Source organism: Trachypithecus francoisi, unplaced genomic scaffold (genome assembly GCF_009764315.1).
Source record: "Trachypithecus francoisi isolate TF-2019V2 unplaced genomic scaffold, Tfra_2.0 Lachesis_group1, whole genome shotgun sequence".
Lineage (NCBI taxonomy): Eukaryota > Metazoa > Chordata > Mammalia > Primates > Cercopithecidae > Trachypithecus > Trachypithecus francoisi.
In genome coordinates, this window is record NW_022681454.1 from 2297261 (window position 1) to 2312125 (window position 14865).

Genomic DNA, 14865 nt, shown 5'->3' on the forward strand with positions numbered 1-14865 from the left:
TAACACAATGATTATAACTAACTTGGGTAATTATGGCAGACACACAACTACCATCCCTGCCTTGATCAGTCCTGCTGGTCCCCTGGGCTGAGCAAGCGAAGGTTTGGGTAGGGACAGTATAAATCAAGCAACTGGGCAGGAGCATGGTGGCTTACACCTGTAATGCCAGCATTCTGGAAGGCCAAGGCGGGTAGATCACTTGAGGTCAGGAGTGTGCAGCCTGACCAACATGGTGAAACCCCGTCTCTACTGAAAATACAAAAATTAGCCAGGTGCAGTGGTGCACACCTACAATCCCATCTACTCAGGAGGCTGAAGCAGGGGAATCACTTGAACCTGGGAGGCAGAGGTTGCAGTGAGCTGAGATTGTTCTGCTCGACTCCAGCCTGGGTGACCGAGTTAGACTCTGTCTCAAAAAATTAATTAACTAATTAAATAAATCAAGCGTCTGGCCACACATCTAAATATCTGACACTAATTTAAACAGAATTTGCTACCATAAACCAGGAAACCAGATGACATATTTTCCACATTATTGGAGAAAAGAAAAATTTTAAGTAAACTCTTTATCCCAAGATAGAATAGAAAAAAATACATACAACAAAAATGTTGCTCAGGTGATATGGAGCTGATAGCAAAATTGTAAACAAAATTTATTGCTACAAAATTAAGGTTTACATAACATTTTAAATAACAAACAAAGTAACTGGAAAATATTTTTGTTCGATGGGTTTCAAAAATCAAGAGGGTTCATCTGTCATCCAGGTATGCCTGTTTTCTGATGGTTATAGCTAAAAAATTCCACAAAGACCACCCAAAACATGTAGTTTTTAGATTGGCACTCCATATTACAAACAGGTGAGAAATATTCTTAAAGATATTCCTACAAAGCTCACATGGTATTTGTCACAGGCCACGTATAAATTAGGCACTCAAGAAGCATCTGATGTAATAACAGATGAGGTACTTCAAATTATTTTAGACCAACCCTTATTTTCTGGTTGCCCAAATACCATTATTAAATATAATTAAACATTTTTGCTCTTAAACTGATTAAAACAGTATCATACACCTTTTGAACAACCACTTTTACAGAATTTCGAAATTCAAATTTCATTTGAAAGTCATTTGCGATGTGTAAGTCATATTAAAGTCAAAGCACTGCTGAGCTGTCTTGTAGAAAACATTGAGTCCCCAGAATTCAGACTCTAAAATGAATGATGGCCAAGGAAGTCCTAATACTCTGCGGTACAAGTAGGGACATTAAAACAGTCTAAAGGTCCATAGCAGGGAATTATGGAGTAATACAATTTGAGCAGCAAAATTTTATCTGACAGTCAAACATGAGGGGACCTGGCTCTTTCACATATTAAGGTCTACAGATTTAAAAATGCTGACTAGAAATTCTACACATTTTAAAATATTTAATAGCGGCTGAGCGTGATGGCTCACGCTTGTAATTCCAGCACTTTGGGAGGCCGAGGAGAGGGGATCATGAGGTCAGCAGATGGAGACCATCCTGGTCAACATGGTGAAACCCCATTTCTACCAAAAATACAAAAAATTAGCTAGGCGTGGCAGTGCGCGCCTGTAGTCCCAGCTACCCGGGAGGCTGAGGCAGGAGAATTGCTTGAACCTGGGAGGTGGAGGTTGCAGTGAGCCAAGATCGTGCCACTGCACTCCAGCCTGGAGACAGAGTGAGACTCCATCTCAAAAAAAAAAAAAATTTAACAGCAGAAAATTTCTATTTCTAAAAAGAAAGTAAAGGAGAGAGATAACTGTATTTAAAAATATTTGCATTATGTAATAATGCTTTTTCCCAGTAAGTAAAAAATTACCAGGACTAAGTACCACTAACATGCTCAATTCATAAAAAGCACTGGTACTCTGAATGTACCACATGAGAAAAAAACCAAATTAATATAATACTTGAATTCATCAAATGAAATGTCCCATTGACCTCAAATTTTAAAAATTTAGTAGTGTTTATTATACACAGTCTCCTCCTAATAAATAAAAGAGCACATGTAATAAAGATTCGGTTTCCAGTAATTTTCAATCTTCAAGACTAACAGCCTTAATCTTTGATTGAGTTTCTAAATTCTCCACAATATCTTTCAGATAATCTTCATCTTTTAAAAAATATACATATAATTCTCTTTCCATTTGATGTAATTTATTATTTGCCAAAGTTTTTCTTTTTGTCTTCACATCAGCAAGAATATCAGTGAGGAGATGATTTAGCTTATTCAGTTGAGATTCAACTTGATGAAACTGCTCTGTTAACTCCTAAAAAAAGGAAAATAAAAATAAAAATTCAAACACTTTTTTCCTAACACCAATTATAAAATTAAAGTATAATTTACATGGAAAGACTTTAAATGACTTAATAACTTCCCACAATTTTAGCAATAAATAAACCTCAATTTAAAATCCATAATAGGTTTAATATAAATTCTAAGTAAGATTAATTGTAACAACTTCTGACAGGTAATTTTAAGTGATTCAAAGGAAACACTTCCTGAAGAGTACTTGATATGTACGCTGTTCTGTGCATTCATATATTCAACAAATACTATTGTGCCAAGTACTGTTTTAGAGATTACTGATACAAGAATGAATAAAATCTCCCTCATGGAGCTTATATTCTGCTTAATCAGTCAAACTTTGTTTTAGCTTATTCTCTGTTTATTCTAGACAGAAAGTACAGAGAAAGTTGAAATGAAGACCAATAAAAGAGAATTATCTCAACACAAATCTCCATTTTTCATTTTTTCTTATTCTCTTACCAAATGGAATTACATGACATTCCATGAAAACCATCCTGACTAATCATGTAATTTTCCTGCTCAAGAATCTAGGCATGCCGACCCTTCACATTTATTATAGTAAATTCAAAATCCTTAGTGTCTAGTATTTAAACTAGATTAACAAGTTTCCATAGCTTTCTAATCAAGCATTCTACTTATAAATTTTAGCCAGTATCACCAAAGAGGTTCTCAGAAAAATCTGTTGCTCTAACTACCCTCAATTTTCCACAGCTTCTAGGCATGGTCCACAAGCATAATTATCTAAGGTACTTGTTATGAATACAGATTCCTGTACCCCCTACTAGATTAAATTACTTAATCTCTGTACAGAGCTAGGAACCTGCATTTTCATATGCTCCCTGATGATTCTAATGTACAAGTTCAAGAATGACTACCTAAGACCTGTCATAAATGCCAATTCACAGAGCAGTACTTCTTAAAATACATATTTTTGAAAATCAAGTAATTTCAACATTATATCTATATTTAGTGATCTCCTCTAAGACAAACTTGATAAACTTGAATATACTGAGAAACAACAATCTCATCTTTACCTTCAATTAAATACTAAAGATCACACAGTTGCTAAAATAATATTGCTACAGAGACTGAAGTTCAGCTTCATTAATAATAGAAACACAAGTTAAAATTGATACAGCATTTTACATCACATTGAGCTAGGGAAAAACGCTAATGATACCTACTGATAAGATTAGAGTGAAATTACCATATTTTAATGATTTTTGGATGCATTTTTTTCACATGTTAACATATCTGAAATGAAGATGCATCTTAATCAAGAACATCATATGACTGTTTCTGGCCAGGTACTCTTAAGAAATACTTTTTAATCAACATTCTTGATATACAGTGTGGAAAATTACAGACAACTCTGAGTCAAAAAATAACTTAGAAGAATTGAACATCGAAATGTGATGCTTTAGAACTACCCTAACCATTTAAATTGACTTATTTTTTCCTTTTAACATATGTCCAAGAGTGGTATGATAAAAATCTATGTGTACCCACACATAGGTAGGTAAAAGATCTTTTCTACTAAGTATGAAAAACAAAAATTCTTAATAAGAAAACATTGTGTCGCTTTAACTAAGAGTTTTTCTTTTTTTAGCAATTCATAAAATGATGATGTGCCAAATGATCAATGGTGTCTAGCGGACACTTAAATAGTGCTGGTAGCATTATAAACTCCTTTAAAAGGCAATCTGGCAGTATCAAAGGCAAAAAAAGTATATACGGCCCCGGCACAAAAAAACCCCAATGATCCTATTTCCAAGAATTTATCCAGATGGAAGTATCCAACAACAAAAAGCTATATACATAAAGATATACACGATATTGTTCAAGAGCAAATAAAAGAAAAAAATGAAGACTATCAAAATGCCCAATAACAATAACCAGCTACAAAACTGATGGCATAGTAATTAAATCAAGACAGTATAGTTAACATTAAAAGTTAAGAAAACTTTAGAGAGTAAAAATGTTTATTTCATCATGCTAAGTAAAAACAAAACTATGGTCTTTGCTGAGGGTCTTTAGAAGTTAGCACCATGGCAGAAGACGTGAAGGTCAAAATTAAGAACTACAGGACTGTCCCATTTGACAGCCACTTTGTCAACTGGAACCAGAACATGAACTGCTGGCAGAACTACCTGGACTTCTACCACTCCAAGAAAGCAATGACTGCTAAAGGGGGTGATATCTCTGTGTGCAAATGGTACTGGCATGTGTAGAAGTCCCTCTGCCCCATATCCTTGGTCTTGAGCTGGGACAAAGGCACACGCTTCCTGGGAAAATCTGAACTGGCTCCACCCCACCTTTCCTCTGTTCTCCATCCTTCTCCCAGGGTGATAGAGGGGGACCTAGATACATGATGATCCCTAACCTGGGTCCATGAATCAGGACTTAACTAATAATAAAAACTTAATGGAAAAGTGTAAAGAAAACTACATGCCTTACAATTACTAAGAAAAAGAAAAATGGCACAGGAATATTAATATTAGACAACAGAATATCAAGACAAAAAGCATCACAGGAATAGTCATTATGTAATGCTAAATGCTTTAATTCACTGCAATTTAAAATGATCAGGATATTCACTGTGATTTTAAACCTGGATATAACTTATAAAAGACTCAAAATACATAGACAAAAAAATGATATACAACCACATGGAGAAATTTTCTTCTTTTTTGAGACCGAGTCTTGCTCTGTCACCCACGAAGCAGTGCAGAGGCACGATTTCGGCTCACTGCAACTTTTGTCTCCCGGGTTCAAGCAATTCTCCTGCGTCAGCCTCCCAAGTAGCTGGGATTACAGTTGTCCGCCACCACGCCCCCTAATTTTTGTATTTTTAGTAGAGATGGGGTTTCACCATCTTAGCCAGACTGGTCTTGAACTCCTGACCTTGTGATCCACCCACCTCAGCTTCCCAAAGTGCTGGGATTATAGGCGTGAGCCACTGCACCTGGCCTACGTGGAGAAATTTTCAAATCCACCATCACAGTACAAATTTGTATACAATTCTCAATAGATCAAGAAGACAAAAATCAGTAACGGGAGACCATTCAAAAAACAAATCACAGATACCACTTCACACCCATCGGGATGGCTACTATTTTAAAAACCACAGGAAATAAGTGTTGGCAAAGATGTGGAGAAACTGGAATTGTGCAGCTATGAGACATACACGACTATCATAAGAGTAAGATCTATAGTAATAAAAACTGTAAATAACCTAAATGTCTGTCAATCTAACAGATAATTTCATTGTGGAATATCACACAATGGAATACTAACCATATAAAAGAGAACACTATGAATGAACTATAGCTTTACATGTATCAATATGAGTGAGTCTCAAAAACATGTTAAGCCATTGAAAAAGCAAGCAAGTCATTGAAGGATATATACCTTCAATATACATACCTTTGGTATACCACCACCAGTGTAACAGCATATAAAGTTCAAAAACATATAAAACTAAATACACAGTCTAGGACTATATATATATGTGTGTATGTGTGTGTGTAATAAAACTATACATAAAAGCAAGAAAATGATGAACAAAATTAAGCATGGTAGTTAATCTTTGAAGATGAGAGAGGAATTATGTTAGGAGGAGCATATACCAGTAAGTGTACACAGAGGATTTTAAAGATATAAAGGCAATCCTGTGTTTGCTAAGATGAGTGAAAAAAATACAGAGGCGGTTTTTTATTTTTTAACACTAATATAAACATTACATATCCTTTTGTGTCTGAAAAATTGTATACATTTTTAAATTTCTGTGCACACTCATCAAAACTATCTAAAAAACATTTATATGTGAACAAAAATTAGGAGACATAGAAATATATTTTATATTAAGGCAATGGAATTGGGGTAATATTTTCCTCATGTTAACATTTTCTTTAATATATTTTAAAACAAGCATTTTTTAAAAAAGCATTTTTAACTACTATGGTAAATACCCACCTGATCACTAAGCAAAAGCTGATTTCCTCCTTGATACAAAGCATCACAAAGCATGTCCACATCCTTATTCCGTTTGGACAGAAAGAAAGAATGTTGTTGAGCAGATACTGCCAACTGATCTTGTACTAAAGAAACATTCCGTTTCAATTTCTCAGCCACTTCCTCAAGGTTTCCATGAGTTAGAAACAATTCTTTTTTCTTATTCTCTCCCTCTAAAAGTTGGTAAAGCCTAAAATGTAAAAATTAAAATTAAGGGAAAAATTATCAAGTCAGTATCATTCTCAAAATTATAATCCACTGTATTGGGGCATTTGTGGGGATAGCTAAGTAACAACTTATAAAAATATTGGCCGGGTACAGTGGCTCACGCCTGTAATCCTAGCACTTCGGGAGGCCAAGGCGGGCAGATTGGCTGAGCTCAGGAGTTCAAGACCAGCCTGGGCAACACGGTGAAACCCCATCTCTACTAAAATACAAAAAACTGTTAGCCAGGCATGGTGGCATGCACCTATAGTCCCAGCTACTCGGCAGGCTGAGGCAGGAGGATTGCTTGAACCCAGGAGGCAGAGGTTGCAGTGAACCAAGATCGCGCCACTGTACTCCAGCCTGGGCAACAGAGTGAAACGCCGTCTCCAAAAAAAGAAATAATAATAATAATAATAATAATAATAATAATTTGTGTGCCTGCAAAAATCAAGCAACTGAAACCATTCTAACTGTAACACTATCTCAGTACAGAAATATATATTCTAACTACTACATTAGATAAGCAGTCTATTACTGAATTCCCAGTTTCCCCACCATCCAAGTTTTAGATATAAAATTCTTCTTAACTTTAACTGCCACTAACCTACTTCAAACTGCAATTCAGAGATACCTCCCAAGAGAACACTTGTCTCAGAGAATATAACTATGATGAAGTAGAAACAACAGGCTATGGCTCATGCCTGTAATCCCAGCACTGTGGGAGGGTTACTTGAGCCCAGGAGTTCAAGACCAGACTTGGCAACACATTGAAGTCTCATGTCTACAAAAATAATTTTTTTTTTAATTAGCCAGGCATGGCGGCACGTGCCTGTAGTCCTAACTACTCAGGAAGTTGAGGCAGGACGATCACTTGAGCCCAGAAGCTGGAGGCTGCAGTGAGCTATCATCACATCATTGTACTCCCACCTAGGCAAGAGAGTGAGACCTTGTCTTAAAAGAAAGAAAGGGAAGGGAAGGAAGGGAAGAAAGAGAGAAAGAGAGAGAAAGGAAGGAAGGAAGGAAAGGAAGGAGGGAAGGAAGGAAAAAACAAGCAAGCAAGCAACGAATTTGAAACAGAAGACCTAGGTCTAGGTCTGAGTTTTCTGTTCCGTGAAACTTAGGGCAAATCAATCTCTGAGACTTATTTCCACATCTTAACTACTCCACATCTTAACCTACCTGTATTACAGGATTGTGGTGGGATTAAAAGAGAAAAACTAAAATTGTACAACAACAGAAAATATAAAAATAAATGTAAATTTTAAACAATGTAAAATGTAAATAGTTATATAAATAGCTATAATAGTAAACTTTTGCTCAGAATTTTTAAAAAAGTTATTTTTTTTATCAAGTTGTAACAGACTTTCTAAAACTAGTTCAATCCCAAAGCTGCCAATTACAGTCTTACAGATGTAACTACACAATTTCAGGGGTATCATTCACATAGATCATGATGTCAATGGTACCCCCTGAAATTGGGCAATGAGGCAATCCTATCCAGGCCTCTCAATTTATTAATGAGAAAACAAAAAGATTAGATGCTTTTACCCTAGTCCTGGAGAAAAATGAGGAGTAGGAGCCAGATTTCTGAGGTCTTAAGACTACTTCAGCCCTCCAATTTTCAGTATCCCTCTGCCATCAATTGCTCAGACATCCAGATGAAGCCTGGGAGCTAGCATTCATTCTCAGTGATTCTCCTGACTACACACAGAAATGAAGTCTTCTCCCCTCTCTACTGCTACCTTCTCCAAATGCACTCAATCCCCTGCCCAGCAATACCTACTATGCTGAGCTGTATTCAAACTTCCAGCCCCAAATCTAAAATAAGGTATATAAATAATAATGTCTAAAGGGGAATAAAACCCATTCATTCCTCCACCTCATCCACTTAAGCTATAAAGTAGCTATTTTCAAATCTAGCATAAATAGAAAAGGCAGTAAAAAAACTAAAAATGAAAAAAAGGCATACGAAAATGGAAAAAAAATAGAAAGATCAAAAGTGAAATGCAAAGAATTGTTAAAAACTTCCAAAATTTTAGCTCAAACTCTCTCTAGTATTTTGCAAAAACAAAAGGAAAAATTTACTAAGGAAACAATGAAGCATACATACCTATGAGTAGAATAATCCTTAGTATCAATGGTATTCCTTGGATTTATCTGCTGAGAAACTGATGGATCTGTCAACATTTCTAATTGCTTGTAGAGCATCATGTTACTTTGACTAAGTTCTTGAACCAAATTTTCAAGTTCACGATATATGTCCCAATGCTTTCTTAATTCAATTTCATACGATAACTGTAGAAGTTCAAATGATGCCTTTTGTTTTATTAATTGATTTAAAACTAACTCTTGTCTTGCTGTGTAATAATCTTGTTTAGCAATCTGCAGATCAAAATCTCCCTTTACCACTGGCATATTCAATAACTGGGCATTCTCTCTTACCACAGCAGGTAAACTTCTGTCTTTTATTTGAGTGATCTGTTCTTCAAGTTTCATAATCTCACTGGTCAAGCTGGAAATTTTAGTATCTAAATTTTCTTTGTCCACAGCCTATACAAAGAAAAGCAGACACATTTCAAACTGTATGCCTAAATTTGAAATCATCTTAAGATTATTTTCACTTTCCACTTTAGGTGACCAGATAATAAGCTCAATGAATGAAAACTAATTTAATATTCATATAAAACAAAATTACAGTTTAAAAGGGAAAAATGTGGACTAAATCAAGGGTATGAATTACTAAATTTTACTGCTATTACTACCATGTATATAGTAATGGCTACCAAAATAGAGATCTTATTATACTTGTTTTACTCAATCAAAATCATTAATAGCACTATTCACTGAATCTAAGTGTATGTTACTAGTTTTTCTTAAGTTAAAATTACCTCAATAGGTCCTAGTCAGCCAGTTGATTTTAGCACTTCTACATAACCATTGGATTTCCTATTATTATTCCAGTTTTTTGTCAGCTATAGAAACTAACCTGGTGCTGATATTCAGATTCAGAAATGTTACATTTTTTACTCAAGTATCTAGCAGTTATATTACCAAGAAAGCAAGCTCTCCAAGAGTGCAGACAGACATCTGCAATACATCTATCCATGTATTTTCAAAAAGAAATCAGTTTCAGTCTACTGAACCTGGACCTCTGACTTCATTAGCACTATGCTCTGGTTGGAGCAAACGAGGCAGAATACCCAAAATAAAGCAATTAGTTTCTAGCCACATCCTAAAAAGAAAATTTCAGTCCAGTCTGTATCTGCATTACACAAATTTAAAATTCAAAATGCAAATTAAAGCATGTTTGTTTAAAATAAACTAGAAAATGTGGTTGAGATAATTACTCTTGCTGCCCTCCATTAACGTACGGATCTATTTGTATGAAACACTGACACAGATCACAAATAAACACTGAACAATGAAAAAATAAAATGTAATCTCTTATTAGATGCCCCATTCTAAAGTACTTCAATAGCAATATTATATCCTCTATTCCTTAACAATAATTACAATGTGAATCCAATCTCATTTCTTATGCTTACCTTGCTGGTTAGGCTATGAAGAGTCTCCTCTGCCCATTTTATACTTGACTTCATGCTTGAATTACTTGCTTTCAAGTGAATTAATTGATGTTGAGCACAAATGTATGCCAGCTGCAGTCTAGCCATCTCTAGTCGTCTCTCCTCAAGGATTTCTTGATCATCACAAATAGATGGTGCCTGTATATCTAAAAGTTGAAAATTGTCTTCATTTGAACTTTCAACTACTTCATGTATACCCTGAAAGAACTGTTTTTTGGTATACAAAGTTAATGCTGCTGTGCTTTGCTCTTCCTGACTTAGGTATTTTTCCAAGGAAAATTGCGATAAAAATACCAGTGGATTTGTCCCTTGACCTAAATTAGAATGTCTGAAGAACATCATCAATTGTGTAACTTCATCAGTAAGAGCCTGAAGTTCATTACTGATCTTAGTATTCATTGCATTTAGAATTCCTTGACTCTGCTTCAGCTTTTTAGTGGCTGATTCTTCTTTAGCATTTAACCTCAGAGATTTGTGGCTAGTTACTGAAGCCATCAATTGACATTTATTACGCCGCTGAATTTTTAGGTTCTTTAATTTCAGTAGAGTTTGAACCTCATCCTCTAATTTCTCCAGCTCTTTGTCATCCAGTCTAGGTGTCTTCAAATCAGAAGTTTTACACGTTTTAAGAGCTTCATCCAACGCCGCCCCTTCTAGGATGGGCTTGCCTGATTTCTGAAGAACGCTAAAAGCTTCCAATTCTCTTTCAGACAACACGTTCTGTTCATTCACATTCCCACAAAACCACTTCAGAAACGATTCATCTTCAATGCCCTCAAACAACCAGTCAAAGTCTTCTCCATTAAGATTATCAGCTTTAGGAAAACCAATTTTTTTTAATGTTTCCACAAACTCATTTCCACAACTCATGGTTTAACTACCCCAACTTTGTTGTATCTGATATGGGTTTACTGTGTTGATTTTTTAGAAAATAAATCCAAACAGAAAAAAGCTACGTTTTATACCAAGTCCACAGAGAAGGGAAAATCTATTTTTAGAATCTATAATGATTCCTCCTGGGGGGAAGAAAACAAGTATTAGACCACAAATATGACGACAGTGTTTTTATAAAGAAGACAAATATCACATGATATCCAAGAGCCGGATAACTGACAGGCAGTCGTAGCTGCCATGTTTGATGATGCTAAAGAGAAACAGAAACAATTAGGCTAGTTCTCAGAAAACCCCAACAGTAATGAAAATTACCAAGAAAGTGGATCTATTTGGATCCACTTTATCGTTTTTTCCAAAGATGCATTTAAAATGCATTACTCTTTATAGAGCAACGTTTGTTTTTAATTCAAAATAAATGGATCCAAATAAACCCAAGTCACCAGGAGGCGAGGCGGCCTCTCTTCCCTGCCCTCCATATGTAAGAAAACGCAAATAAGTATGGCACATCTTCTGAAGAATCAACTATTTACCTCAACGACTCGTCGGGCAAGGCTCTACCTCCAGAGTCCACTACCGCGGCGCGGAGAACAGCAGGAGCAGCAGGGCAGCGCGCGGCCACAATTAAGGGCGCTTGGGGCCGGCCTTCAGCCAGCGCTGAGGCAGCCCCGACGCCGGGGCCGCGCGAACCCCAGAGGCGGCGTCAGGCCCAGGGATCCGCGGCCGAGGCCGCGATACACCAGACGCGCCAGCGGCAAAACCTTCCTTCCGAGAGTCACCCAGCTGTGACACCTAAGCACACTAACAAAACAAACGCAGAAGCCCACCGAATCGCCGTCCACACCGAGCTGCAGACGCCGGGAAAACCGGCCCTGGGCAGCCCCCACCCCAGCTCCTCGTCCCGCGGGCCGGGCCGTGATGCCCGGGCAGCTGCCGGAGCTCCTGGAAGGAGTCCCCAGAAGCGCAGGAAAAGAAGAGGCAGCGGGGTGCAGTCGGGGATCGCGACCACTCCTCCAGTCCCACACCCCGGCGCCCAGAACCGAGGCCCGCGTCACTCACCTGAAGAAGCCCGGCTAGCTTCTCACAGGAACCGCCGCCTCCGCCCTCCGTAACCCGCGGGCCTCGCACTGCCTGACGGGAGCGCTTGGACGCGCGCACGCGCACGCTCAAGGCGGAGGCGTGGTCGCGGGGGATGACTGTTTGCGCAGGCGTGGTGTCAAAAGAGGCGGAGTCGGCGAGGCTGGACTATGGGGTGGAGCTGAGCAGGCGGCGCTCCGCCCCCGGCCGCGGCGGGCAACCGGCCTCCTGGGCGGGGCGCAGGGCAGAGGCGGGGTCTGGGCCGGGCAGGGCGGGGACAGGGTCTCGGCAGGGGCGGAGCCTGGGCAGAGGGCGGGGCCTGGGCAAGGATCGGGGTGTAGAGGAGTGCGGTGGGGTATAGTGGGGCGCCCTCTGGGGAGCCGAAGCTGCGGGCCTGCTCTCAACGGAGCCGTCAGTTGTGCTTCAGGCCTGCCCTGCCCCGTACCTCAATCTAGACCCTCTGAAGGCACTTTTGAGGGGTACATAGAGAAGCACAGGTTGGTGGTTGGGAGACAGGCTGGAGCCCGGCGGTGATAGCGCTGGCCCCCGAGAGAGACGAGTTCCCACATCCACAGCAGCCGGAGCAGTGCCTGGTACATTTTAAGGGTTAGGGATTGTTCGCTTAGAATATTTTCCAATGAACTTTATTTTGCAAAAGCACTTAATTCCCAATCCCTCACCTGACCACTATGTAAAAGCTGACTTCCGGCCGGGCGCGGTGGCTCATGCCTGTAATCCCAGCACTTTGGGAGGCCGAGGAGGGTGGCTTATGAGGTCAGGAGTTCGAGACCAGCCTGGCCAAGATGGTGAAACCCCATCTCTACTAAAAAATACAAAAATTAGCCGGGCGCGGTGGTGGGCGCCTGTAATCCCAGCTACTCGGGAGGCTGAGGCAGAAGAATCGCTTGAACCCGGGCAGGCGGAGTCTGGGGTGAGCCGGGATCATACCACTGCACTCTAGCCTGGGCAACAGAGCAAGACTCCGTCTCAAAAAAAAAAAAAAAAAAAAAAACCTGACTTCCTCCACAATTCCATTTTCAAAATGTTAAAAATGAACTCACATAAACAGAGTGGCCTGAGTTAAATACATCGTTGTATTTAACTCAGGGAGGATGATACACTATTTCCAAAGAGAATAGCAGTGAAAGATGACTGAAACGGGACTGCTAAATTTCATGCGAATCTGGCTGATGCCCTACAGCCCAGTGAAACCAGACCTCTCTATTGGACAGAATTCGTTTGCATCTCTACCAAACAAAAATCCTTTGCCACTCCTCAGTCTTCCACAGGTTAGCAGGGGCTTTAGTCATGGGTAAATATTATGGTACTACTTCCCTTCAGCTTCAAATGACCCTAAAGGTGGCTTGTTAGACAATGTTCTAGTCCAGGGTGACTAAGTAGAAGTCGTTTGGATAGTTTTTCTTAACATTTTTAAGGAGAGAAATAAGAAAGTTCTAAGGCAAATATTGTAATCTGATCGAGTCAAAGATTTTCCTATTCATTCTTCACTTGTTTACGTTTTTATCCTCCTATTTTAAAAGTCAATGAGGCCTAAAATGATCTGAAAAACAAACATGATGGGAAAAAATTCACAGAGTGGTGACCAATCTGCAGACAGGGAAACCAGGGATGCTGGAACAGGGAGGCCCGGTGGGAGGACCCCTGCAGCCCAGGGTTGCAGGTCGGGGGTGTGCATCAGGAGACAGAGTTGAGCCAGTTTGGACAGAAGGAAGTGGGAGCTGCGCAGGCAACGCCTTCCAGAAATGTTGCTGATGAGGCAAAGACTGAGTGGGAGGAGCGTGACAGAGAGAAAGAGAGAGAGAGACAGAGAGAGATACAGAGAGACACAGAGAGACAGAGACAGAGAGACAGAGACAGAGAGAGACAGAGACAGAGAGACAGAGACAGAGAGAGACAGACACAGAGACAGAGAGACAAAGACAGAGACACACAGAGACAGAGACACAGACAGAGACACAGAGAGAGACAGAGAGACACAGAGAGAGACAGAAAAACAGACAGAGACAGACACAAAGAGACAGACAGAGACAAAGACAGAGACACAGACACAGAGAGAGAGACAGAGAGAGAGACAAGAGATAGGAGAGAGAGCATGCAAAACGACACAAGCTGAGGGGGTGGGAATGCAGGGCTGAGGGGAGGATTTTTTATTTTGTTTTGTTTGAAAATGAGAGGAACTTGGGGATATTTATAGACTGCAAGGAGGAACTCTGAGGAGACAGCATTAAAGATGGCAGAAAGACAAGGGGCTCCTTTATAGAAAGAGATCCCTGGAGGGCAGGAGGGGTGCACTCCAGAGCCCTGGAGGCCGTTCTAGAAACCCACTTTCCTAGCGGCTCCTGGGTGGTTTCTTGGGCCACAAATTAATTCTCCATCTGATTTTGAATTGCTGACCATAGTTATTTGTTGGAAAGGTGCTTACGAGACCATAAAAGCCATAAAAACATTAAGTAAAAATTACAACAGTATCAGCCCCTGGAGTACAAATGACAAATACAATAGGTTTAACTATACAGACATGGAAAGTTTTCTTCAACTTGCCTTGGGAATTTAAGAAAGCAAGTATGTTACACTTATTTCCAGGGTAAGCTTTCTTTTCAGCAGTCAAAATTATTTGGGGTTTTAGTAGGGTCAAAAGATAAATGGAACCCAGGAATTAATCCTCCCTGAGAAAGCCCATGAGAATATAATGGACTTAACAGACCTAAAGACAGAGCTGTGAGGATGAAGTGTTTTTGCCG

General features: G+C 39.4%; 2 protein-coding genes across 4 annotated transcripts in view; both read right to left on the bottom strand.

Annotated features, from left to right (window-relative positions):
* Window positions 1–11818, bottom strand: part of POLN (DNA polymerase nu) — a 165959-nt gene extending 154141 nt beyond the window's left edge. For both annotated transcript variants that reach the window (XM_033213480.1, XM_033213481.1), the window contains exon 1: window positions 11560–11818. The gene's annotated coding sequence lies outside the window, so the exon portion shown is untranslated. The remainder of the gene's footprint in view (window positions 1–11559) is intronic.
* Window positions 630–12162, bottom strand: HAUS3 (HAUS augmin like complex subunit 3). 2 transcript variants are annotated; one of them, XM_033213483.1, is made up of 5 exons: window positions 12086–12162; window positions 10097–11151; window positions 8662–9101; window positions 6306–6534; window positions 630–2289 (listed from the first exon to the last, which is right to left on the bottom strand). In XM_033213483.1, the coding sequence occupies exons 2-5, from the start codon at window positions 11003–11005 to the stop codon at window positions 2056–2058; spliced, it is 1812 nt and encodes a 603-aa protein (XP_033069374.1). In that variant the 5' UTR covers window positions 11006–11151; window positions 12086–12162; the 3' UTR covers window positions 630–2055. The 2 variants fall into 2 exon arrangements, with proteins under 2 accessions (XP_033069374.1, XP_033069373.1); XM_033213482.1 differs by having other exon boundaries at window positions 635–2289; window positions 11560–12155.
* Window positions 12163–14865: the final 2703 nt, after the last annotated feature.

Coding starts and splice junctions, on each gene's coding strand:
- HAUS3 (XM_033213483.1), bottom strand. CDS start 11,005: ATGAGTTGTGGAAATGAGTTTGTGGAAACATTAAAAAAAATTGGTTTT. Junction 6,535..8,661: donor AAGGATTATTCTACTCATAG/GTATGTATGCTT, acceptor TTTACATTTTAG/GCTTTACCAACTTTTAGAGG. Junction 2,290..6,305: donor AGCTTTTGCTTAGTGATCAG/GTGGGTATTTAC, acceptor TCCTTTTTTTAG/GAGTTAACAGAGCAGTTTCA.